The following is a 24,249-nucleotide window of genomic DNA, read 5'->3' as shown; positions in this document are numbered from 1 at the left end:
TTTTTCTTGCCCTTTCCGAAGCGCTGTCTTTTGCTTCGCTGTTTGCCTTTTCGGTCTTCTTCGCTCGAGTCAGATGAGCTAGAAGAACTAGAAGAACAAGAAGAAGAACTGGGTACTCCTTCAAATTGAACACGCTTCTTCTGTTTCTTTGCTTTTTCAAATGTCGACTGACGACCCAAATAACCCGAGAAGTCAGTGCCTTTCTTCTACTTTTTGCCGTGCTTTTTAGCTTTGTTCTGCGCGTCAAAAAGCTGAGCAATTCGTGCATCAGCCACCTCTTCTAATTCTTTCTCTGTATACTTCTTAGGAGTAGTAGGTTTCTTGAGAGCGGGTTTTCCGGGTGGTTCTGTGGTTTTCTGCCATTGCATGTGCACTTCCTCCAAAGAGGTCTTGCTCATATATTTTGCCATTTTTGGGTCCTTGGCAAAATTAAGCATCATCTTTGTTGCGTCGCCGATCAATCGTTGACGCTCCATCTCTCGACGCTCCGCCTGAGTAGGCCGAGGCGGGCCATATGTCACCAGGAGGTGTATTTTTCCTGTTGCCTTCCGTAAATAAGTATTAGATATATTTATTTTATTTTTACTTGTTTGTCCCAAAACCCTTGAAAAGGTGCAACACATTGCATGGCCAGTGTGAAACGGCTGCAGCCAAATGGGTTTCTCACATCGGGGATCTAGGTCAGTCAGACAGGGACTGCTCGGGCCAGTTAGCACTGAATTCTGATGAGTATGGAAGCTCGTGTGCGCCAAACTCGAATTTGGGCCACTCGTCAAGACACTGCAACTTTATAAGTTGAAAGGGGCCAGTAAATTAACCCACATTGTAGATGTTGGTCAAATGGTAGTCTTCAATGATGGTCAGAAATACCGAAAGGGGCGCCAATCTTTGGGGCCTACAGGGTGTCGGTCTCGTGTGCGCAGTGACATTCTAGTCGCTGGACGCAACTGTGTTCTCTTCCCTTCTCAGTGCTCTGTGTAAAGTTAACAGGTAATTGAAATAGTACCGCCCTCTACGTTGTATAGGCCGGTTATATGGTTCCATCGACGGGATAGTCACTTTTTCTTCAAAAAGTGCAGCGTGGATTGTTGTGGGTGAAAGCAACACAGAGATTGTCAATATGGCAGAGAAGAGAGACCAAGTACCTGAAGAGGGATCTTCCTCACATGGCACAGAGAAAATTCCTTCAACTCTTCAAGAAGAGGACAGGTTGTTTAGAACTCAACTGCATTGTTGCATGGACATGTTTCAGCAGTTGGCTAACAACCCAAGGATGCAGGAATTCTTACAAGCTCCGACACAGGGTTTTCAGCCTCCTACACAGGGCATGACTGAGCCGCTGCAGGAAAAGGAGATTTCCAATGTGCAGAGGACTCATGATGCTCGAGGGAAAGCCCATGTGGTTGAGCAACTAGCGGTGTCCAATGATCCAAAGCAACTTGCTTTAGCTGGACAGGAACCGTTTGTGAAGGGTCAAGGGAGCAATGAACAGGCTATGCGTCAGCCCCTTCCATTACCTAATACTTATCCTGGTTATTATGGAGGTGGTTCAGTGTTTCAAGCTATGGCTGGACCTTCCACAGGTTATATGCCAGGGAATGTGTTCGGGACAACAAACAGGTATGGGTAACCCTATGTATGCAAACATGGGTGTCCAACCAGGTTTTCAAGGTGCCTATGGCCAGTTTCGAGTGCCTGGAACACAATTTGGTATGGCTGGTTTTTCGCAGCCATACGTACAAAATGCAAATATGACAGGGAAAACAGTTGATGCGAGTGCTGGAATGAACACTCATGGAGCACCACTGCTACAGGCACCTGTTTATGATAATGTGGCTCCTTTGAGTCAGCCTAAGGATTACAAAGAAGGTGGGCAGGGAGTGAAGTTTGAAACTTTCAGAGGAACTGAGGACCAATTAAAGGCTTTGACCTTTATACAGCAGTTCGATGCAACTTATGCTGGAGGCAACTTCACGGAATCTTCAAAGATACGCAAGGCTGCCACTTTCTTGAAAGGGAATGCGCTCCAATGGTGGACCGCATTGTTGAACCAGGGTCAAGCCCCAACAACGTGGGTCCAATTCAAACAACTTTTTGCGCCTGCATGGTTGACAAACACTTTTGAAGTGGATGTGATGACAGAATGGCACGAGTTGAATGCTAAACACTGTGCGAATTTGGAAGAGTACAATAAACAGTTTTGGGCCGCACTGTTGCCAGTCACCTCTTATTGGTTTGTGCCATTGTCAGAACAGATTGAGAAGTATTGTTGCGGATTGCCCAAGAAAATCAGGGACTACTGCACAAAGACTACTGTCATGAATATGTTTCAGTTGATAGAGAATGCAAGAGTGGCCAGCAATCTGTCGAAGGGAGATTCCGATGGATTTAATAGCCACAAGAAAGGGTCCCACGGCAAACAGTTTTCAGCCAAGGGCAATGTTGCAGCAAAGCCTTCTGAGCCTCCCACAAAGAAGCCCTCCACTGAAGAAGCTGATACGTCCAAGAAGCAGTCTAAATCTTCTTCGGAACGAGGACAAGGACAAAAAAGGCATTTTTCCTGCAAAACTTTTCAAGAAAGGAAAGCTCTTAGGGAGGCCAAGAAATGCTACATTTGTGAACAAGAAGGACACTTTGCAAATGAGGACCCACAGAAGAAGTCACAGGATAAGGATGACAAGTCAGACCATAAAGGGAAGAAGCCAAAGCCGAGTGCAGGACTTGTTCCAGATTTGGTTGGAGATCAGCCAAACACAGATGCCACGGAGCTGTGCAGAGCTTGGGGCAAAGTTAGAGACCAGACAGTGCTTGTTTTCTTTGATCCAGGAGCCCGTGCAAAGTTCATATCACCAGAATTGGCATCAAAGTTGGGCATTCGTGCAGAGGAGATGGGTATGACAGGCGAAGCAGGTTTGGCATGCCCAGGACATTCAGAGCCTGTTACTCCCATTCTGGGAAAGCTTCGTCTGCACATTCAGAGTTATGTGGATGCGGAAGAATTTCATATTATGCCGCTTGAGGGCTGTGATGTGTTATTGGGTATCCCATGGTGTTACAGGTTGCATGCTATGGTGGATACTTACAACAAAAAGATTACCCTTGTATATAGAGGAAAGACTCATGTCCTTGATGTAAAGCTTAAAGGCGAGGCTGTTCCAGTTGTTTCTGCTTCTGCTATTTCATCTGTAATAAAGAATCATCTTTCTGCGTACTTGATCTTTGCAAAAGAAGTACCTCAAGTTGTATCTAATTTGTCTACCTTAGATAAAGACAGGTCAACTTTTTTGAGTGGTTTCAGTGATTGTTTTTCGGACTCTTTGCCAGGGGAGTTACCTCCTGAGAGACCTGAGGATCATACTATAGATCTTGTGCCAGGTTCTAGTCCACCGAATAGACCACCATACAGGGTTAGTGCAGCCCAGCAGAAAGAGATTATGGGTCAGGTCAACGAGCTTTTAGAGAAGGGGCTGATTCAGCCCAGTTCATCCCCTTTTTGTTCGCCTGTACTCTTAGTGCAGAAGAAGGATGGTTCATGGCGTATGTGCATTGACTATCGCGCCTTGAATAAGAATACCATCAAGAACAGGTTCCCCATACCGAGGATAGATGACATTCTTGATCGGCTTGAGGGAGCGTCATTGTTTACAAGAATAGACCTAAAGAGCGGGTATCATCAGATACGCATTAGACAAGAAGATGTCCATAAGACTGCGTTCAGGACAACATTTGGTCTCTATGAGTTTCTTGTCATGCCATTTGGTCTCACAAATGCTCCTGCCACATTTAATAGAATGATGGACATAATTTTTAGACCACATAGAAACTTTGTGGGTACCTTCTTTGATGACATGATTGTCTACTCAAAGTCTGAAGAGGAGCATAGGGATCACTTGACCGCAGTTTTCAATGAGCTACGCAAGAATAGGCTACTCATCAATGCGAAGAAAAGTGAGTTCTTTTTGCAAGAAATTCACTTCCTTGGGCACATTGTTTCAAAGGATGGGGTACGCATGGATCCTGCTAAAGTGGAAGCAATTAGGTCATGGCCAGACTTGAAGTCCGTACATGACATTCGAAGCTTTCTAGGCTTATGTTCCTATTACAGGAGGTTCATCCGAAATTTTGCTGAGATTGCTTCTCCACTCCATGCACTGCAAGGAAAAGGAGTTACTTTCAAGTGGACAGCCAAGGAAATTTTAGCGTTCAAACACTTGAAAGAGAAGCTGACTTCAGATCCGGTAATTATTTTGCCAGATCTTTCTAAACCTTTTGTGGTTCAATGTGATGCGTGTGGCCATAGTCTTGGTGCAGTTCTAATGCAAAATGGCCGAGTAGTCGCATATGAGAGCAGAATTCTTTTGAAGACTGAAAGGAACTTGCAAGTCTATGAGAAAGAATTGCTGGCAGTAATTCATGCTCTCACTAGTTGGAAACACTATTTGCTAGGGGCTGATTTTGTTGTCCAAACAGATCATCAAACCTTGCGATATTTTCTTACACAGACGAAGTTGTCTGAGAAGCACATGCGATGGGCAAACATCTTGTCAATGTTCCATTTTCAGATTGTGCATGTGCAAGGGAAAAAGAACGTGGTGGCTGATGCGTTGTCACGAAAGCCCCAAATTTCAGCAGTGTCAATTCCGTACCATTGTGAACTAGACGAAATGAAGACACAATATGCTGAAGATTCAGATTTTGCAAGGATCTATGACCAGCTTGTTGATGGGCAACATCATGAGCACTATATGCTTAAGAATGACTTTCTCATGATGCATGGAAAGTTATGCGTTACTAAACAGTTACGGCCAAAGATTTTGATGGAAAGTCATGCTCCACCTTATGCTGGGCATCGTGGAATTGATGCGATAGTGAAAGGGGTTGCGGCATTCTTCTATTGGCCAGCTTTGCGTCAAGATGTTGACACATTTGTAAGATCATGCTTAGTATGCCAAAAAGTCAAATTTGACAGACAAAAGCAACCGGGATTGTTCCAGCCATTGCCAATCCCTGATAGGCCATGGGAAAGTATAGCAATGGACTTTATCTTTGATCTTCCAAGGACGCAAACAAGAAATGATGGGATTTGGACTATCATTTGTAGGTTCAGTAAGCAGGCCCATTTCATTCCTGTTAGGAAGAAGATAAAACCACAACACATGGTCAAGATATTCATGAGCAATATCTTTAAATATCATGGGATGCCTCAGTCAATTGTCAGTGACAGGGATCCACGTATGACGAGTCTTTTCTGGAAGGCATTGTTTGAGAACATGGGCACTACGCTCAAGTTCTCTTCTTCGTTTCATCCGCAAACTGATGGACAGTCAGAAGAGGCAAATTCTACTGTCTTGGACCTACTCAAATGTTATGTCTCAGAGCACAAGGCAACTTGGGAACACCATCTCCCATTGGTTGAATATGCTTACAATAACGTTGTGCATACATCAACAGGTAAGGCACCATTTGAGATAGTGGAAGGAGGAAAGAAAGTCCCGCCCATTTTGCAGACTAAGGACAAGATATTTGAGGCAGACAAGTATGTGCAAGATATGGATGAAACATACAGGAAGATAAAGATTGCTCTTGAGAAGACTCAGGCTAAGCAAAAGAATGCTGCTGATGGTCACCGTCGTGAACTTGTATTTTCACTTGGTGATTGGGTACTTTTGCGCTTTGAAAAGGCCATGTTAAGGAAAAGGAAAGGCAAGGAACGCTTGTTTCCTAAGCTCAGTATGCGATATTATGGTCCTTTTCAGATTTCAGAAAAGATCAGCGATGTAGCTTACAGGTTAAAGCTACCAGAAGGCTGGAAAATACATAATGCTTTTCATGTCAGCCTTCTAAGGCCCTTTGTTGGTGATGTGCCAGAGAATATGCTTGATGAGGAACAACCCGAAGTGGAAGAATTGGATGAAATCCTTGTTCCTGAACAGATATTGGCACATAAAGAAAGAAAGGTTAGAGGAAAAGTTGCAAGACGCTATTTGGTGAAGTTCAAGAACTATCCATCATTAGATGCCAAATGGATGGAAGAGTCTGAATTGCTTGATTCACCTCAGCTATTGCAATTGTATCTTGAAGCCTTTCAAATGGAACCCACAGTGACTTGATGCAACCTTTTTGGAGCAAGGCAAGAGCATGGTTCATGATGCTCAAGAGAGTAGTTAAGCAATTGTATCTACTCTTTCCATACAGAATTTAGCTAGAGAAGTTTGTGCTCAAGAGTACACTAGAAGATTTCTATGCTTGATATATGTGTCGTAGCCAGGTTGGTGGGATTGTTTAATCGTCCAACGCTACATTTCCAGAAGCATGTATATCTTGGATTCCCATCATAGAATATATGTGATATAAGGAGATATCTGCATGTATTATTGGCATGCAAGCGAGGTCGCTTGCAGTATTTCAAGGGTGGGGTGTGTCACCAGGAGGTGTATTTTTCCTGTTGCCTTCCGTAAATAAGTATTAGATATATTTATTTTATTTTTACTTGTTTGTCCCAAAACCCTTGAAAAGGTGCAAGTGGACATTGCATGGCCAGTGTGAAACGGCTGCAGCCAAATGGGTTTCTCACATCGGGGATCTAGGTCGGTCAGACAGGGACTGCTCGGGCCAGTTAGCACTGAATTCTGATGAGTATGGAAGCTCGTGTGCGCCAAACTGGAATTTGGGCCACTCGTCAAGTCACTGCAACTTTATAAGTTGAAAGGGGCCAGTAAATTAACCCACATTGTAGATGTTGGTCAAATGGTAGTCTTCAATGATGGTCAGAAATCATAGTCACAAGGGACGCATTCCGGGACGGGGGAACGGGGGACGGGGGACGGGGCTGAAATGGATTTTTAGTGTAAAAAAGAGAGCGGGACGGCAAGTGGGGACGGAAAAGTGGGGACGGGAAGCCCGAAAAAGGGCGTCCCCTGTTACTATGTCAGAAATACCGAAAGGGGCGCCAGTCTTTGGGGCCTACAGGGTGTCGGTCTCGTGTGCGCAGTGACATTCTAGTCGCTGGACGCAACTGTGTTCTCTTCCCTTCTCAGTGCTCTGTGTAAAGTTAACAGGTAATTGAAATAGTACCGCCCTCTACGTTGTATAGGCCGGTTATACCATACTCCTTGCCTGAATCTTCATTGTGATCCCTTCCCGCATCTCCGGATGCAAAGGGAGTCGACTCATCCTTGCCTGAAGCCATAAGTGCCACGGAAAAAAAATTGGGATCGGATTTCCCGTAGAAGAGAAATTGGCCGTGCTCTGATACCACTGTAACAAACTTGGACGCTCCAAGTCAAGAATCTACCGCGACAGTACCAAATAACCACTTCAAAATAGTTCACAGTTCACAATTTATTCGACACTGGCCCAGTGGAGTTCCGTGCCTAGAGATATTGGCCCCAAAGACTGGCGCCCATTTCCGTATTTCTTTTTGTATTAATCTGAGTTCAAAGTACAAGAGTGCGGGCAGGCGCTCACACTCAGACTCTGTGTCCAGATGCTCTGAGTTGTGAGAGGCCTGCTCACATATTTAAAGATTACAAGGGATGCCAAAAGCAGAGCCCCAAAAGCTGAAAAGCTCTGTGGAAAATAAAGCAAAAGCTCTCAACAATAAAGCAAGGCTATTTCTCTCTCACACAAGCCCTCTTTTTTTAATAAAGCAGAGCTTTTAGCTCTCTCTCTCTCTCTCTCTCTCTCTCTCTCTCTCTCTCTCTCTCTCTCTCTCTCTCTCTCTCTCTCTCTCTCTCTCTCTCTCGCCAATTGCGTAGCCAATAAGCTGAGCCAGCATTTGCATAGAAAAAAGCAGCCCAATTGCATAGCCAAAACAGCCCCCGCTTTTCAGCTTTTTACCGTACTCTGCTGCCACGTCAACGGTCCGTGAATGGCGCCGCAATTTCCGGACAGGTCCGGACAAGCCCGCCACGTCACTGCCAGCAGTTCTGGGAGTTTTCCATCGGGGAGTGTGAAACCGGCCTGTTCAATCCAAAAAGGGCGGTAGACTTTACTTTAAACCTTGATTTAGCTTTCACCCATTATTAGTCGTCTATTTTACCTGTACTTTCAAGACACATCAAAGGGGAGAGGGATACAGGCTGCTAGATTGCACCTGTATGAGTAGACGGACACCAGATTGGCCCCTAACTTAGGCGCCCCTTTCGGTATTTCTTTATTATTCAAAAGAGGGAATAAACGTTGTGGTTCCTACAAGCTGCCCCGCACAAACTCGGCTGAATTTCCACTGTTCCAGCCTGATTTCGGCAGCATAACTGTACTAGAACCCTTCACAGTCAATATTCCCACGCATTGGCCGACTTTCCCGACGCATACGGGCACTTTACAAAACCTGGCGAGAATCTGCAGCACGCTGAATTCTCTGTTTTCAGCCCTGAAAATGCTCCAGATCGCCTGTACAGCGGTCCCCTTGCGTCCCCGAACCTCTGGGGGTATTAGGGTCCGTTTAGGGCCAAAACCCTAAACCTGCAAAAATACACAGCAGGCTGTAATTCACTGTTTCGGGCTCCGTTTCGCGTGCCGGTCGCATCCCTAGCAAGTCCTCGAGCTCCCGCACCTGTAGGGCTACTTGCCCTTTGAATCGGACGAGATTTCTGGCGTGAAACCTCTCCGAATTCACCTGTACCTGCGGGGGGAATTGAGTTGAATGTAATGGGATTGTGGATAAGGTGCAAGAGGCTTTTCGAGATGCGCATAAAACCACACAACTGTACATTGGTCAAATGAAGAGCCCACTAGAGGGGCATAACATACTGCCAAAGGGGAGAGAGAGGCAGTGCGTAGCGTGCAGGGCATCACTCCTGGCACCGCACTGTGCATAAGAGGGAAAGCAAGCACTCCATAGCTCTTAACCTGTGACAAAATCTGAAAAAGGCTCTCTCCTCTTCAAATTCAGCGCACTTCGTGTTGCATAAGGCAAGTGCACCAGAAGGTGCCACTTGGCACTTTTACAAGCATTTTCCCGTTTCGGGGTTGCCGCCTAAAAATATCCCAACCGGTTGCCCAGTTGACTTCACCAGAGTAAGAAAATGTTCCCTTTGTCATTCTGGAGGTAATGACGCCAACACATTTTCAGGTCCCAAAATAGCAGTTCCCTAAATTTTAGGAGATGCTGCCATTGTATCTTTCTAGGTCATCCGACCCTCTTTGTACACTGCGGCCACATCCAGAACTGAAATGTAGCCTCTGTAGCAAAGGATTCCACTTTGGCTAGTCAATGACCCCACTTGGCTAACCATAGTCCTTGTCCAACCTTAGTGCTCTCTTGCCCTCAGGCCTGGACTCCCTCTGGACAGTTCCACACTAGCTATGCAATGCAGGGCAGTTAGATTTCCCGAGGGGTGTTTCCAAAAAGTGAAAGTAAATAGATAATAAGAAAGAAATCAACAAAAAGGATAGATAGTAGTCACACGCTGGTGACATACCCCCCTCTTGAAATCTCAAACGTCCTCGTTTGCATCTATGTCGTACATGCTTACTGTCAACACTGATGTATTCAACACCTGTCAACACATATACGACACATACATGCTCATTGTCAACCCTGGTGTATTCAACACCTCGTCGACTCATGTATTGCTGCGTGTGAACCCTGTCCCAATGACATAGTGGTAGCTTCGCACTCTGCCATTGCTTTGAGTCACTAACTTTCCAATGACAAAATGGTAGCTGCACATTTTGCCACTGTCTTATAGTACACGTTGGATCCCGTAACACTTTCGAGCATACCCAAACCGACAGTTTAAGAATGCAGTTACACATGTACTCTTTAATAGAAGCAATCACTGTATCCTTGACAAACTGACAAGAAATACTCACTTCTATAGCACTAACCAAACTTTTGGACATTCCATAAGAGCAATTGCCAAACTGACAATCTGTACAGCTCTAACATTCATGTAACAGGTATTTGATTTGAGCTCACTTTAAATACCATGTACATCATTTGTTTCAAAAGCCATTGTCACACTGACAATCCATGTAGCTTTGAAACTCAAGGGGTCAAGGTAGGTTGCAAATCGAAGGCTTCCAGGTAAAGTGATAACACAGTTGGTGACTCTGCAAGTTCACCTTCTTCCATCCACTTAGCATCCATTGGTGGATAGTTTCTGAACTTTACCAAGTAACGCCTAGCAACCTTGCCTTTCACTTTCCTTTCTTTGTGTGCCAAAATCTGTTCAGGGAGCAAGATCTCGTCAAGTTCCTCGACTTCCGGCTGATCTTCAGCTGGCATATCTTCTGGCACATCACCCACATAGGGTCTGAGAAGACTCACATGAAACGCATTGTGAATCTTCCAACTGTCAGGCAATTTCAGCCTATATGCAACATCACTGATTATGTCGCACACTTGAAAAGGCCCATAGTAACGCATGCTGAGCTTTGGAAACAGTCTTTCCTTGCCCTTCATCTTCTTTAACCTTGCCTTTTCAAACCGTAGAAGCACCCAATCACCAAGTGAATATACCACTTCACGACGGTGACGATCAGCTGCTTTCTTTTGCTTTGCCTGAGTTCTTTCTAAGGCCACTTTGACCTTCTTGTACATTTCATCCATGTCTTGAACATACTTATCTGCTTCAAATATCTTATCCTTTGTATGCAGTATGGGAGGAACTTTCTTGCCACCTTCAACTATCTCAAAAGGTGCCTTGCCAGTTGATGAATGCACTGTATTATTGTATGCATACTCCACCAATGGCAAATACTGCTCCCACTTTCCTTTATGCTCTGACACATAGCACTTCAGCAGATCTAGGACAGTAGAATTTGCCTCTTCTGACTGCCCATCTGTTTGAGGATGAAATGACGAAGAGAATTTGAGCGTGGTACCCATATTCTCAAACAAGCCTCTCCAGAACAAACTAGTCATGCGTGGATCACGGTCGCTAATAATCGACTGTGGCATGCCATGATACTTGAAAATATTGCTCATAAACAAGCGTGCCATCTGATCTGGCTTTATCTTCTTCCTGACAGGAATAAAATGAGCCTGTTTGCTGAATCTGCAAATAATGGTCCAAATACCATCATTTCCTGTCTGCGTTCTCGGAAGATCAAAGATAAAATCCATAGCAATACTTTCCCATGGTTTATCTGGAATAGGTAGTGGTTGCAATAACCCTGGTGCCTTTTGCCTGTCAAACTTGACCTTTTGGCATATTAGGCATTCTCGCACAAAGGCATCCACATCCCTTCTCAATGTAGGCCAATAGAAGAATGTCTCTACCGCTTTAACTGTAGCATCGATACCACGATGCCCTGCATACGGTGGAACATGACTTTCTTCCATAACTTTGCGTCGCAATGGCTTTGTGACACACAATCTGCCATGCATCATCATGAACCCGTCTTTGAGAAGATAGTGTTCATGACGTTGTCCATCCATTAGCTGCTCGAAGACCCTTGCAAAATCTTCATCATTTGCATACTGTTCTCTCATATCATCAAGTTCATGATGATAAGGAATCGACACAGCTGAAATTTGTGGCTTCCTTGACAAGGCATCAGCCACAACGTTCTTCTTGCCTTCCACATGCACAATCTGAAAATGAAACATGGACAAGATATTTGCCCATCGCATATGCTTCTCAGATAACTTTGTCTGTGTCAAGAAGTATCGCAAGGTCTGATGGTCCGTTTGGACAACAAAGTCTGCACCTAGCAGGTAGTGTTTCCAACTTAAGAGCGCATGAATCACAGCCAGTAACTCTTTCTCATAGACCTGCATGGTCATCTCTGGCCCTTGCAAAATTCTGCTCTCATAGGCTACTACCCTGCCATCTTGCATTAGCACAGCACCAATGCTACTACCGCAGGCATCACACTGGACCACAAATGACTTCCTAAGATCTGGCAACACAATGACTGGATCCGAAGTCATCTTTTCCTTTAAGAGATTAAAAGCTGAAATCTCTTTTTGTGTCCATCTAAAGGTGACTGCCTTCTTTTGAAGAGCATGTAAAGGTGAAGCAATCTCAGCGAAATTTCGGATAAACCTTCTGTAATAGGAGCATAGTCCCAAAAAGCTTCGGACATCATGCACCGTCTTCAAATTTGGCCATGACTTGATCGCTTCGACTTTTGCAGGATCCATTCTGACACCGTCCTTTGAGACAATGTGTCCCAGAAAGTGAATCTCTTCCAGAAAAAACTCACTTTTCTTTGCATTGATGAGCAACCTATGACTGCGTAGCTCTTTGAACACCATGGCCAAGTGATGCCTATGCTCCTCTTCATTCTTTGAGTAGACTATCATGTCATCAAAGAATGTACCAACAAACTGCTGGTGTGGACGGAAAATTCTGTCCATCATCCTATTGAACGTAGCAGGAGCATTTGTGAGACCAAAGGGCATCACTAAAAATTCGTAAAGGCCAAACGTTGTTCTAAAAGCAGTCTTGTGCACATCCTCTGATCTAATGCGGATCTGATGATACCCACTCTTTAGATCTATCCTGCTAAACATAGCTGCTCCTTCTAATTTGTCCATAATATCATCAATTCTAGGTATAGGAAACCTATTCTTGATGGTATTCTTGTTCAGTGCACGGTAGTCGATGCACATACGCCATGAGCCATCCTTTTTCTGCACCAACAACACTGGAGAACAGAATGGAGATGAACTGGGCTGAATCAGCCCCTTTTCTAACAGCTCCTGTACTTGGCCCATTATCTCTTTCTGCTGAGCCGCACTAACCCTGTACGGAGGCTTATTTGGTGGGCTACAGCCTGGCACCAAATCTATCGCATGGTCCTCGGGTCTCTCTGGCGGTAATTGAGACGGTAATGAATCGGAAAAACAGTCACTATACTGTTGTAAAAACATTGACCTTTCTTTATCTAGCACAGATAAATTTGATTCATCAAAATCTGACACTTCACGTGCAAAAACCAAGTACGCAGAAAGATGCTTTTTCATTACAGAAGTAATAGCAGAAGCTGATACAGTAGGAATAGACTCCCCTTTAAGCTTTACATCCAGAATGTGAGTCTTTCCCCTGCTCTGTACAGTGATCTTTTTGTTGTAGGCATCCATGATTCCCTGTACACGAAACAACCAAGGAATACCTAACAACACATCACATCCGTCCAGTGGCATGATGTAAAATTCTTCAGCATCTACATAGGACTGGATATGTAGACGCAACTTTCCAATGATGGGTGTCACAGCCTCTGTATGGCCAGGACATGCCAAACCTGCCTCTGCTGTATACCCCATCTCTTCAGGTCTGATTCCCAACTTTGAAGCCAATTCTGGGGAAATAAAGTTGGCTTTGGCACCTGGATCAAAGAAGATAAGCACTGTTTGATCCCTAACCTTTCCCCATGCTCTGCAAAGCTCACTTGCATCTGAATTTGGCTTGTCGCCCACCATATCTGGCACTAGACCAGCCATGGGCTTCTTTCCTTTCTTGTCTTCCTTGTCTTCAGAATCAGCTGGCCTTTTCTTTGTAGGACAGTTGTAAGCGATGTGGCCAGGCTGCTCACATATAAAGCATTTGTTCTCTGTCCTCAGGACCTTCTTTTGCTCTTCTGACTTGCGAGGAAAACGTCTTTTCCATTTCTTTGCTGGTCCTTTTTCTGATTCAGCCGTAGCTTTGTCTTTCCCTGCGTTGGCTGACTCCTGAGTCCCTTTAGGAGCCTCATTGGGAACGTGCTTCTTGGCTGAATTTTTCTTGCCTGATCCTGCCTTGACGCCAGTGTTAAATTCACAATCTTCTCCCTTGAGCAAACCATTGCCAGTGTTTGCTACCTCGATGAGCTGCGTCAAAGTAGTGACTTTTGTCTTCGTGCAGTATTTTCTCAATCCTTTGGGTAGGCCACAACAGTATTTTTCAATCTGTTCTGTCAATGGCACAAACCTATAGGAAGTTACTGGAAGTAGAGCTTTCCAAAACTTCCGATTGTAATCATCCAGATTTCTGCAAGTGGCAGCATTTAGCTGGTGCCATTCTGTCATGACATCTGCTTCGAAATCATCAGATAACCATGCTGCTGCAAAAATCTGCTTGAAGTAAATCCATGTGGACGGAGCTTGCCCTTGAAGCAATAAAGTTGTCCACCATTGTCCCGCATTCCCTGTCAAGAAAGTGGCTGCCTTGCGGACCTTTGAAGCCTCTGTAAAGTTTCCCCCTGCATAGGCCTTGTCAAACTGCTGGAGGAATGAAAGAGCCTTCTTCCTGTCATCAAACCCTGTAAAGGTCGTGAATGACACTCCTTTGCCACCTTCTTTGTACGGAGTTGGCCTCTCCAGCGGCGTTAAATTGTCATATGGAAGTGACTGAAACATGGGAACACTATTAGGGTTCATCTGTGTTCCTTGGCCGCTATTAACTTGACCTGGAAATGCCATATTTGGCTGCTGATTTGTAATTCCAGCCATACCAAAATTTGCTTGTGGCATCCCAAATTGTCCCTGAGTGCTTTGAAACCCTGGTTGCATACCCATGACACTGTACATGGGGTTAGGCATCATCGTTTGAGCACCCGCAAACACTGTTCCTGGCGTATAAAACTGATTTCCAGGTGCATGACCAGCCATGCTCTGAAATACCGATCCACCTCCAAAATAGCCAGGGTGTACTGAAGGTGGTGGGAAGACCTGTTGCATAGCCTGTAGGTTGCTTCCCTGCCCATTAGAACCAGCTATAGGCTGCTGAAAGGTGGCGGGCTGAATTGGTACAGCTTGAAAAACTGGCATCTCAGCCACCTGTTCTTGCACCTTAGGCACAGGTTGTGGAGACTGCATGTTCTCCGTCAAGTGTACAGGTGTTTCCATTGACTGTGCGGTATGAATCACCTGTGCTCGAGCCTTAACAGGCTTTTGAATATGATCCATTGACCCAACTTGCTGAGACGGAACAGGAGGTTGCAGAAAGGCTAAAAACCTTGGGTTCTGCATTACTTGTGTGAACATAGCCACAGCAGTAGCCAACTGGGTCCTGAATATATCATCATCAGTCTGTGGTGGTCTTGAGGACTCACCCACTTCATGTGTCTGTTGACCCTGTGAAGAGGAAACCTCTTCAGTCACATCATCTGGTCTGTCAGCCATAATTACAATTCCCTGTGTCTCGTCTATGATCCCCTGTGTCTTCAAGCCCAAAACTGACCAAGGCTCACTTCTATGGGAAAAAGTGATTTAATCCCGTCGATGGAACCATGAAACCGGCCTGTTCAATCCAAAAAGGGCGGTAGACTTTACTTTAAACCTTGATTTAGCTTTCACCCATTATTAGTCGTCTATTTTACCTGTACTTTCAAGACACATCAAAGGGGAGAGGGATACAGGCTGCTAGATTGCACCTGTATGAGTAGACGGACACCAGATTGGCCCCTAACTTAGGCGCCCCTTTCGGTATTTCTTTATTATTCAAAAGAGGGAATAAACGTTGTGGTTCCTACAAGCTGCCCCGCACAAACTCGGCTGAATTTCCACTGTTCCAGCCTGATTTCGGCAGCATAACTGTACTAGAACCCTTCACGGTCAGTATTCCCACGCATTGACCGACTTTCCCGACGCATACGGGCACTTTGCAAAACCTGGCGAGAATCTGCAGCACGCTGGATTCTCTGTTTTCAGCCCTGAAAATGCGCCAGATCGCCTGTACAGCGGTCCCCTTGCATCCCCGAACCTCCTGGGGGTATTAGGGTCCGTTTAGGGCCAAAACCCTAAACCTGCAAAAATACACAGCAGGCTGTAATTCACTGTTTCGGGCTCCGTTTCGCGTGCCGGTCGCATCCCTAGCAAGTCCTCGAGCTCCCGCACCTGTAGGGCTACTTGCCCTTTGAATTGGACGAGATTTCTGGCGTGAAACCTCTCCGAATTCACCTGTACCTGCGGGGGGATTAGCCGCTAGCTAATCCAGTACCTGTGCAAGAGGCTCTTGCCTCGGCAATCGCGCATGAACCCACACAACTGTACATTGGTCAAATGAAGAGCCCACTAGAGGGGCATAACATACTGCCAAAGGGGAGAGAGAGGGCAGTGCGTAGCGTGCAGGGCATCACTCCTGGCACCGCACTGTGCATAAGAGGGAAAGCAAGCACTCCATAGCTCTTAACCTGTGACAAAATCTGAAAATGAGGCTCTCTCCTCTTCAAATTCAGCGCCACTTCTTGTTGCATAAGGCAAGTGCACCAGAAGGTGCCACTTGGCACTTTTACAAGCATTTTCCCGTTTCGGGGTTGCCGCCTAAAAATATCCCAACCGGTTGCCCAGTTGACTTCACGGCAGAGTAAGAAAATGTTCCCTTTGTCATTCTGGAGGTAATGACGCCAACACATTTTCAGGTCCCAAAATAGCAGTTCCCTAAATTTTAGGAGATGCTGCCATTGTATCTTTCTAGGTCATCCGACCCTCTTTGTACACTGCGGCCACATCCAGAACTGAAATGTAGCCTCTGTAGCAAAGGATTCCACTTTGGCTAGTCAATGACCCCACTTGGCTAACCATAGTCCTTGTCCAACCTTAGTGCTCTCTTGCCCTCAGGCCTGGACTCCCTCTGGACAGTTCCACACTAGCTATGCAATGCAGGGCAGTTAGATTTCCCGAGGGGTGTTTCCAAAAAGTGAAAGTAAATAGATAATAAGAAAGAAATCAACAAAAAGGATAGATAGTAGTCACACGCTGGTGACAGAGTGTGTATGAGTATACCAGGCAGCCAGCAGCCACGTCACCAGTTTGTGACAACCAACCATCAATAGCATCATGAGGGCGGGGAGGTTGGGGCTCAGAACGGCACGGAGATCTCGAACCATACGCCCAAAAGCATGGCATCGAAGGCACTAATCCAAACGACCATTCATCATCAAGCGTCGGTGCCAGGTGCAGTGGAAGTGCTTAAACATTTGGCTCGGATGTAACCAGCCCGTGGGGTAGTAGGCTTTGGCTTTCACCCGAAATTCTTTACTTTAGACACACACAAAGAGAAAGTGCAAAGGAAACCTGCGACATGAATTAACACTTAAGTACACACACGGCTCGGAAGCTAGAATGCTCCACAACATGCGAGTGTTCCCTATCCTGCTGAGTTGCATGAAGTACTTGGGCTTGAGCCTCAACCATAGTAACACGGAACGGGTAGAACGGGGGGTAATTGTACCGAAACGGCGTTCTGGCCGGTTCTGTGTGCCGAAACGGTGTCGTGAACGAAAAAGCGTTCCGGATCCGGCACGTAACAAGGGAACAGGCGGAACAGGCATCCGGAACGGGCAGCAAAATTGGAAAAAAAAAATAGAGTCAGAGAGAGAGTGAGAGAGGTGGCAGTTTGGGGGAGATTTCAAACATCTCAAGACTAACACAAGGAAGGGGCAGGGGGTCCTTTTTTCTTTAAAAGCTATCAATATGGCTCAAGCCTCAAGGCTCAACCACCATCAATATGGCACAACTTACAAGCTTCATTGGGGGGGGGAAGGTGGGTATCCTTCCCATCCTCTCCTAGATAATCCAAACCCTCAAGCTCTCAAGAGTAAAAAACAGGCCCCCTCCCATGGCATATTTTAGGTTCATCGTTCCGGCCTCCGTTCCCGTTCCGCTGTTCCGAGGACCCCCCCAGTTTCAGGAACGTGCCGGAGGCCCCGGTTCCCATTCCATGTAACTATGGCCTCAACAAGCTCTGTACGCGGTGTAGGTTGCCTATTTTGTTGTTGCACTAGTGGCGCTTGCAAGAACTCCATAAACCTTGGATTTTGCACCAGTTGCGAAAGACATTCACCGTGGCAACTAACTGAGTCCTGAACGCATCATCCTCGAGTTGCCCAGTCATGAAGCCGTGTACTATTGGAGGGACATTCACATCAACAGGAGGTACAGACTGACGTGGCCGTGAGCTCTCGCCAATCTCGAACACCATAGCAGTTTCCTGTTTGTCCTTCGAAGAGAAACCCTCTTCCATAATGCCCTTCCCTTTGTCGGCCATAGTGTAATCCCGCGTTCCTGTACTCTGTGTCTTTACCCAAAACAACCGAGGCTCACTCTTTGAGGAAAAAGTGATTGATGTCCCAGCAACAGAACCTTGAAACCGGCCTGTGGGGCGGTAGGCTTTGGCATTCACCCGAAATTCTTTACTTTAGACACACACAGAGGACGTGCAAAGGAAACCTGCGACAGGAATTAACACTTAAGCACACACACAGCTCGGAAGCTAGAATGCTCCGAGCAGGCCGACAACCTGTAGGCCCCAAAATTGGAGCCCTTTCGGTATTTCTTTACACTTTGAGAGGGTAAACTACAAAGTAGAGTCCTAGGAATCCTTTACTTGTATCCAACTAGATACCACCTATTTTGGCCAAATTTCGGCACCACAACAGCCCCAAAACTTGCGCGAAACCAATTCCCCTGCTAGAACTCACTTCCACTGGCATAAACCCTCTAATTCCTGCCCAAAAACAGTAAATTCAGCACACTGTATTTACTGGTTTTTGCCCTGTTTTCAGCCCCTAACAGTCCCCTAACTGTCCTCTGCCAATGGGACACTATACCCAATGGTTCTGGCGTCCGTATCGCTGAAAAACAGTCAATTTACAGCGCATACACAGCACTGAAAACGCACCTGTACGATGAGGTTATGACCCTCACCGGTGCCTGCTTTGGAGTAGCAGTTAGCTACCCATGTTCCTGCTCAAGGAGGCTCTTGCCTCGGCACAAAAGCATGAAACCACACAGCCGTACATCAGTCAAATGAAGAGCCCTCTTGTGGGGCATCACATAACTGCACGTAGGGGAGAGAGAGAGAGCAGTGTGTAGTGTGCAGGGCATCACTCCTAGCACCACACTATACATTGAGTGGAAAGAAAGCACTCCATAGCTCTTAACCTGTGACAGGAAGCAAATGAGGCCTCTCCAAGCTTAAAATTCAGTGCCCATTTTTCTGAATGAGGCAAGTACACAAGAAAGTGCCACTTGGCACATTTACAAGCATTTGCCCGTTTCGGGTTACCCCCTAAAAATCTCCCGATTGGTTGCCCGATTGACTTCGCGGCAGAGTTGTAAAGTGTTCCCTTGGTCATACCGAAGGTAATGACGCAAACACATTTCACGGCCCAAAATAGCAGTTCCCTAATTTTTAGGAGATGCTTCCGTTGGGCGCCCACTGGTCATCTGACCATCTATCCTCATTGGGACCGCATCCAAAAGTGCAATGAGGCCCAACTGTCGAATACTTTCTGTTGGTGATCCCACCTTAACTTTATGCCTTTATTGAGTTCACTTCCTAGTATCGACCAACTTGCTAAGTGCGACGGGGGGACCTACATGATCTTGCATTGAGCCTAGACATCCTCTTACTATACAAATTCCAGTGCCGACCAACTTCCCGTCTGCAGGTGAAACTACCGTTCACATTGGCCACACAATGTCCGACCGTTTGCAGCTTCAAAAAGAGGGTCTCAAAAATAAAACAAAAATCATTGGAAAGAAACCAACAACTAAGGTTAGCAGTTCCCACGTCCTCGTGACATCGGATCTAGTACTCCGCACAAACACAAGGGACACTTTACTTCACTTGAAAAAACTAAACTAAGCTCAATGAAAAGAGAGACGCAAGAGAGAAAAGAGACGACACCACATGTCGGGTCCCAAACCCTCAAGGGCCCCCTTGCTCTGTTGCCAGAGAAAGTACTCTTTATTATTGCACAATGTTGATACAATGACTAAATGTTGATGTGATGATGCTATTGGGCACTCATGCTAATGATGTTGGGTACTGATGATATTGGGGTATTGTGGGTTTCGGGTCAACGATGATGATGTCAACGACGAGGTAGTGATGGGGTCTCAGACGATGATGTCGAGGACAAGGTACCGATAGGGTCTATGTCGACGACAAGGTACTGTTGGGTTCTATTCTATGTCGACGACAGTGATGTCGACGATGGGGTACTCATGGGTTCTGTGTCGACGATGATGACGATGAGGAGAAGGTATTGATGGAGTCTATGTCGATGACGATAATGTCGACGACGAGGTACTCATGGGTTTATGTCGACGAAGATGATGTCAACAACAAGGTATTGTTGGGTTCTTTGTCGATGACGAGGTACTGAGGGGTTCTATGTCGAAGATGACGCTATGGTTGAATGTCGGTAACTGTTAGCGATGTCGATGGCTAGGGTCTGCAACCATGACAAAGCTAAGGGCTGAAATCTGATGCGATCATGCTAGCTGAAAACGCTGGCTGAAAACATTGATCATGCTGGAAACACTAATGGAGAATTGCTGGTTCCTGTGGCATTTGGTACAACTTGGTTTTTGAGAGGCTCCTTCACTGCTCCTCTACCTTCTACTGGTGCCCAAAGGATTTCTTTTATAGGTTCTTTAGCCATTTGCCCTACCTATATTCCAACAAGGGTAAATGAAAAGTCATTTATTAATAAAAGCACTCTAAGAGGTGGTTCACGCGCAGTAAATGCCTAAGTGCTAAAATGTGGTCCTGTGCAAGAGAGGGTATGCAACTGACCGGCTAGGACATACACGTCCTGCTAGAGAGAGGCTCACAAAGGTGCCAGGCTAGGTCCTAAGCTAAGACTGACGCTAGACTGTAGCAAAAACTTGTCGACATGGCGCAAGTGCAGTGCACACGTGACACCCCCCTGTTAGAAGTGAGGCACAACTGCCGAACTTCTATATATACTTCTGACGTTGAATGCTTCTAATGCTTGTGAATGCATAAACCGATGAAAACTCCTCCAAATGGGTCGATATTGCGGATGTAGATCGGCTGCAATGTAAACACCGACCACACGAGTTACTAGGTAGTTCTACTATTGTCGCATAATACCAACCTTGGTGCTGACTCTGCCTTGCAAGCAAGTATGACCACTCAAATAGTCCTATCGTGAGAACATTGAGGGTGAAGATGAAAGGTAAGGGTGCTCGGAGGTATTTCCAAGGGTTGCTTGTCGACGGAAATGCATGCACGCTACATGCCAATGCGAATGCATAAGAGGTTTAGGGATCTTGTTTCCAACTTCTTCCATATCCGCATCAGAGCCAACTAGATCATGGTACTCAAGATCTGGGTTTTCGTGTATCCGCTATCGATCTTCCTTCAAAGACAATGATGTCAACGACGAGGTACTACTGGGTTCTATTCTATGTCGACGACGGTGATGTCGACGATGGGGTACTGATGGGTTCTATGTCATTTAGCCATTTGTCCTACCTACATTCCAACAAGGGTAAATGAAAAGTCACTTATTAATAAAATGCACTCTAAGAGGTGGTTCACACGTAGTAAGTGCCTAAGTGCTAAAATGTGGTCCTATGCAAGAGAGGGTATGCAACTATGACCGGCCTGGACATGCACGTCTTGCTAGAGGCTCACAGAGGTGCCAAGCTAGGTCCTAAGCTACGACTGACGCTAGACTGTAGCAAAAGCTTGTCGACGTGGCGCAAGTGCAGTGCACACGTGACAGCTAAAGTCAAAAACTGTCTATAGTTGGGTCTTTGAGGGGAACTCGATTTATAACATAGTATGGCCTGGAGTCAAAAATTGTCTATAGTTGGGTCTCTGAGGCAAACTCAATTTATAACATGGTATGGGCTGGAGAGCAGACCTGCACATGTGGAGACCCAATCTTAGTAGCCAATGAGCCTAGCATGACAAGGCTCTAACAAGCAGCCACACTAAGAATTAACCTGACAAGTGGACAGGAAGAGAGAGAAAAGATAGGGTGACGAGAAACTGAGAATTCCGTTGTTGGCGATCAAACTAATCCACATCGAATTCAGGATTCCAATGCTCCAATACCAATAGACGGGTCCCTGCGAGAATAGGTGACCAACGCAAGAGAAACTCGCAGCAGTGCTCATTGAAAAGCTGAACCAAGAAGATGTCACGGCCCATCATAAGGAGCTCCAAAATACTATCCTTGGAGCCTCCAAGTGAAAGCCACTCACAAATAGTGGAATGTGAGAGAGAGTGCCCCACCATGCTGCCAACAACAAGAGTTCGTCCAATGCAATGTCGAGTGGCAGCCTTAATACTCGCAATGTCCTTTGGCATCAAATCATAGGTAATAGGTTCAGGAGCAGCCTAGTGGTACTCATAACTAGTGTGGCGGCCGCCATGGAGAATGATCCAAAGAACACATGCAAACAGGGTTGTGAATTGAGGGTTGAGTAACTCTCTCTCTCTCTCTCTCTCTCTCTCTCTCTCTCTCTCTCTCTCTCTCTCTCTCTCTCTCTCTCATAGAAGGCTCTCCATAGGCCCTCTAAGGTACAATTGGGGCTTCCTCCACATGGATGTAAAGTGCCTAATATAGAATTGGCACCTATACATGTTTTTGATGGGGATTGCCTCAATAATGCTCCACATGTCATGAATGCCTTTTGAGCCAGCTATAGCCTTGCCCATTAGTCTCCACTAGCTAGACTAACTACTTGGAATGGTAAAAGCCCCAAAAGCAGGGCAATCCCCATATTAAGAACAAACCTTTAGTATAGGGCCAAGTGGTTTGGATAGTCTCTTTGGGCGTTTTCAAGTCTCGTACTCGTGTGTCAATGCTTTGGCATACATGCATTCAGCTTGTCAATATTCCTAAAATCTCAAAGAGAAATTTGCGACTTTATTCAATCAAAGCAATTTATGACAACGGAGTGGAGTGGTTCCCCTCTTGTGCAATCTACACCACACCACATTCAACCTGCTTATTTGAGTATAGACACTACTAATAATCTAAAGGCTTCAAGGTGCATCTCAAAGTGCCCTACCATGCTGCCAAAAACAAGAGTTTGTCCATTGCAGTGGAGTGGCAGCCTCAATACTCGCGATGTCCTCTGACATCAGATCACAGGTAACAGGTTCAAGAGCAGCCCTAGTGGTACTCATAACTGGTGTGGCGGCCGCCATGGAGAATGATCCGAAGAACAAATGCAGACAGGGCTATGGATTAAGGACTCTCTCTCTCTCTCTCTCTCTCTCTCTCTCTCTCTCTCTCTCTCTCTCTCTCTCTCTCTCTCAAGGCTTCCCATAGGCCCTCTAGAGTACAATTGGGGCTTCCTCCAAGTGGATGTAAAGTTCCTAATACAGAATTGGCAGCTACATGTTTTTGATGGCATTGCCTCGACAATCCTCCACATTTCACAAATGCCTTCTGAGCCAGCTATAGCCTTGTCCATTAGTCCCCACTAGCTAGACTAACTACTTGGTATGGTAAAAGCCCCAAAAGCAGGGCAGGCCCCATATTAAGAAGACACCTTTAGTATAGAGAAGTGAAAATAACTGAGCATAGGCCCAAGTGGTTTCGATCGTCCCTTTGGGCGTTTTCAAGTCTCATACTCGAGTGTCGATGTTTTGGCATACATGCATTCTCTGCTACTGAAACATCTGTTCTCTAAAAACAAAATAGTTGATCGAGAGTTCTCCATTCATCCCCGGACTAATTAACAGTGGCATGCTCATTTGCAAGTACATGCCTTGTGATCATAACATTAGCGGGACAAATTATAAACCACCAAAATCGATTTCACACAGGACCAGATTTGTCTGCTGAACCAATCTTTGAGCCAAAAACAGAGAATAGAAGTACTTCAAGACAATGCCAATGCATTTCATTTTTCCGTTACAAGAATTCTTCACAAGAAACCACAGAAGCGAGAGCGCGTAACAAGGAAATAGCTGATTACCCTTCCAAATTTTGTGCTCAAGAAGGCGACGACGAGGAAGAGGATGCAAAGGGAGCAGAAAAGGAAGCCAACGGAGCGTCTTCTCATAATCGAATGCAAGATGCACGTCATCAAAACAAACTGGACGGCATTGGCCAAATACATTTCCACTTCTTGGCCTCCCTCCTCAGGACTAAGTGACACGGGCATGGATCTAGACATCGAGCACCGTAGATCTTATCAACATCGCCAAAAGTAATCTCGGGTATAATCATGGGTACCTGAGGTTACTTTCGGTCACATTTGGTATATGAGTAATCTTGGTCCCATACCATCACAAAAAACGTGCGGGTGCTCGTGGATAGGACATGGGAGTCGTATAGGTGAGATCAAGGGTTCGAGGTTTGGGTGCAAAGTAATCTCGGGTACTTAGCCACGATCTACGGCTCTCCTTCATCCCACCGTGGATCCCACCCCCTCAACGCCCATGTCACTTAGTCACCAGGCCCACCCCTCAGCACTAAGTGACACCCAGCCTTTAATGAGGGGTGACAATGGGGTCGAGGACATCTACGTTTGTCATCGTGGAGGTTCAAGAAAGCATCGTGGAGAAGACAAGCACAGAGAGAGAAAAACAA

The 24,249-nt window shown here is 45.8% G+C and overlaps 1 protein-coding gene across 3 annotated transcripts in view; it reads right to left on the bottom strand.

Moving 5' to 3' along the window:
• LOC147437981 (uncharacterized) overlaps positions 1-23,833 on the bottom strand; it is a 70,919-nt gene extending 47,086 nt beyond the window's left edge. Inside the window, exon 1 of one of the 3 annotated variants that reach the window (XM_086487369.1) lies at positions 23,633-23,833. In XM_086487369.1, the coding sequence (XP_086343495.1) occupies positions 23,633-23,833 (201 nt within the window). The remainder of the gene's footprint in view (positions 1-23,632) is intronic. The other 2 variants (XM_086487370.1, XM_086487371.1) reach the window with 2 other exon arrangements.
• Positions 23,834-24,249: the final 416 nt, after the last annotated feature.

This window comes from Adiantum capillus-veneris, chromosome 17, assembly GCF_014529385.1.
Source record: "Adiantum capillus-veneris isolate H3 chromosome 17, ASM1452938v2, whole genome shotgun sequence".
NCBI classification, from domain to species: Eukaryota; Viridiplantae; Streptophyta; class Polypodiopsida; order Polypodiales; family Pteridaceae; genus Adiantum; species Adiantum capillus-veneris.
This window is presented reverse-complemented; position numbering and strand designations above follow the sequence as displayed.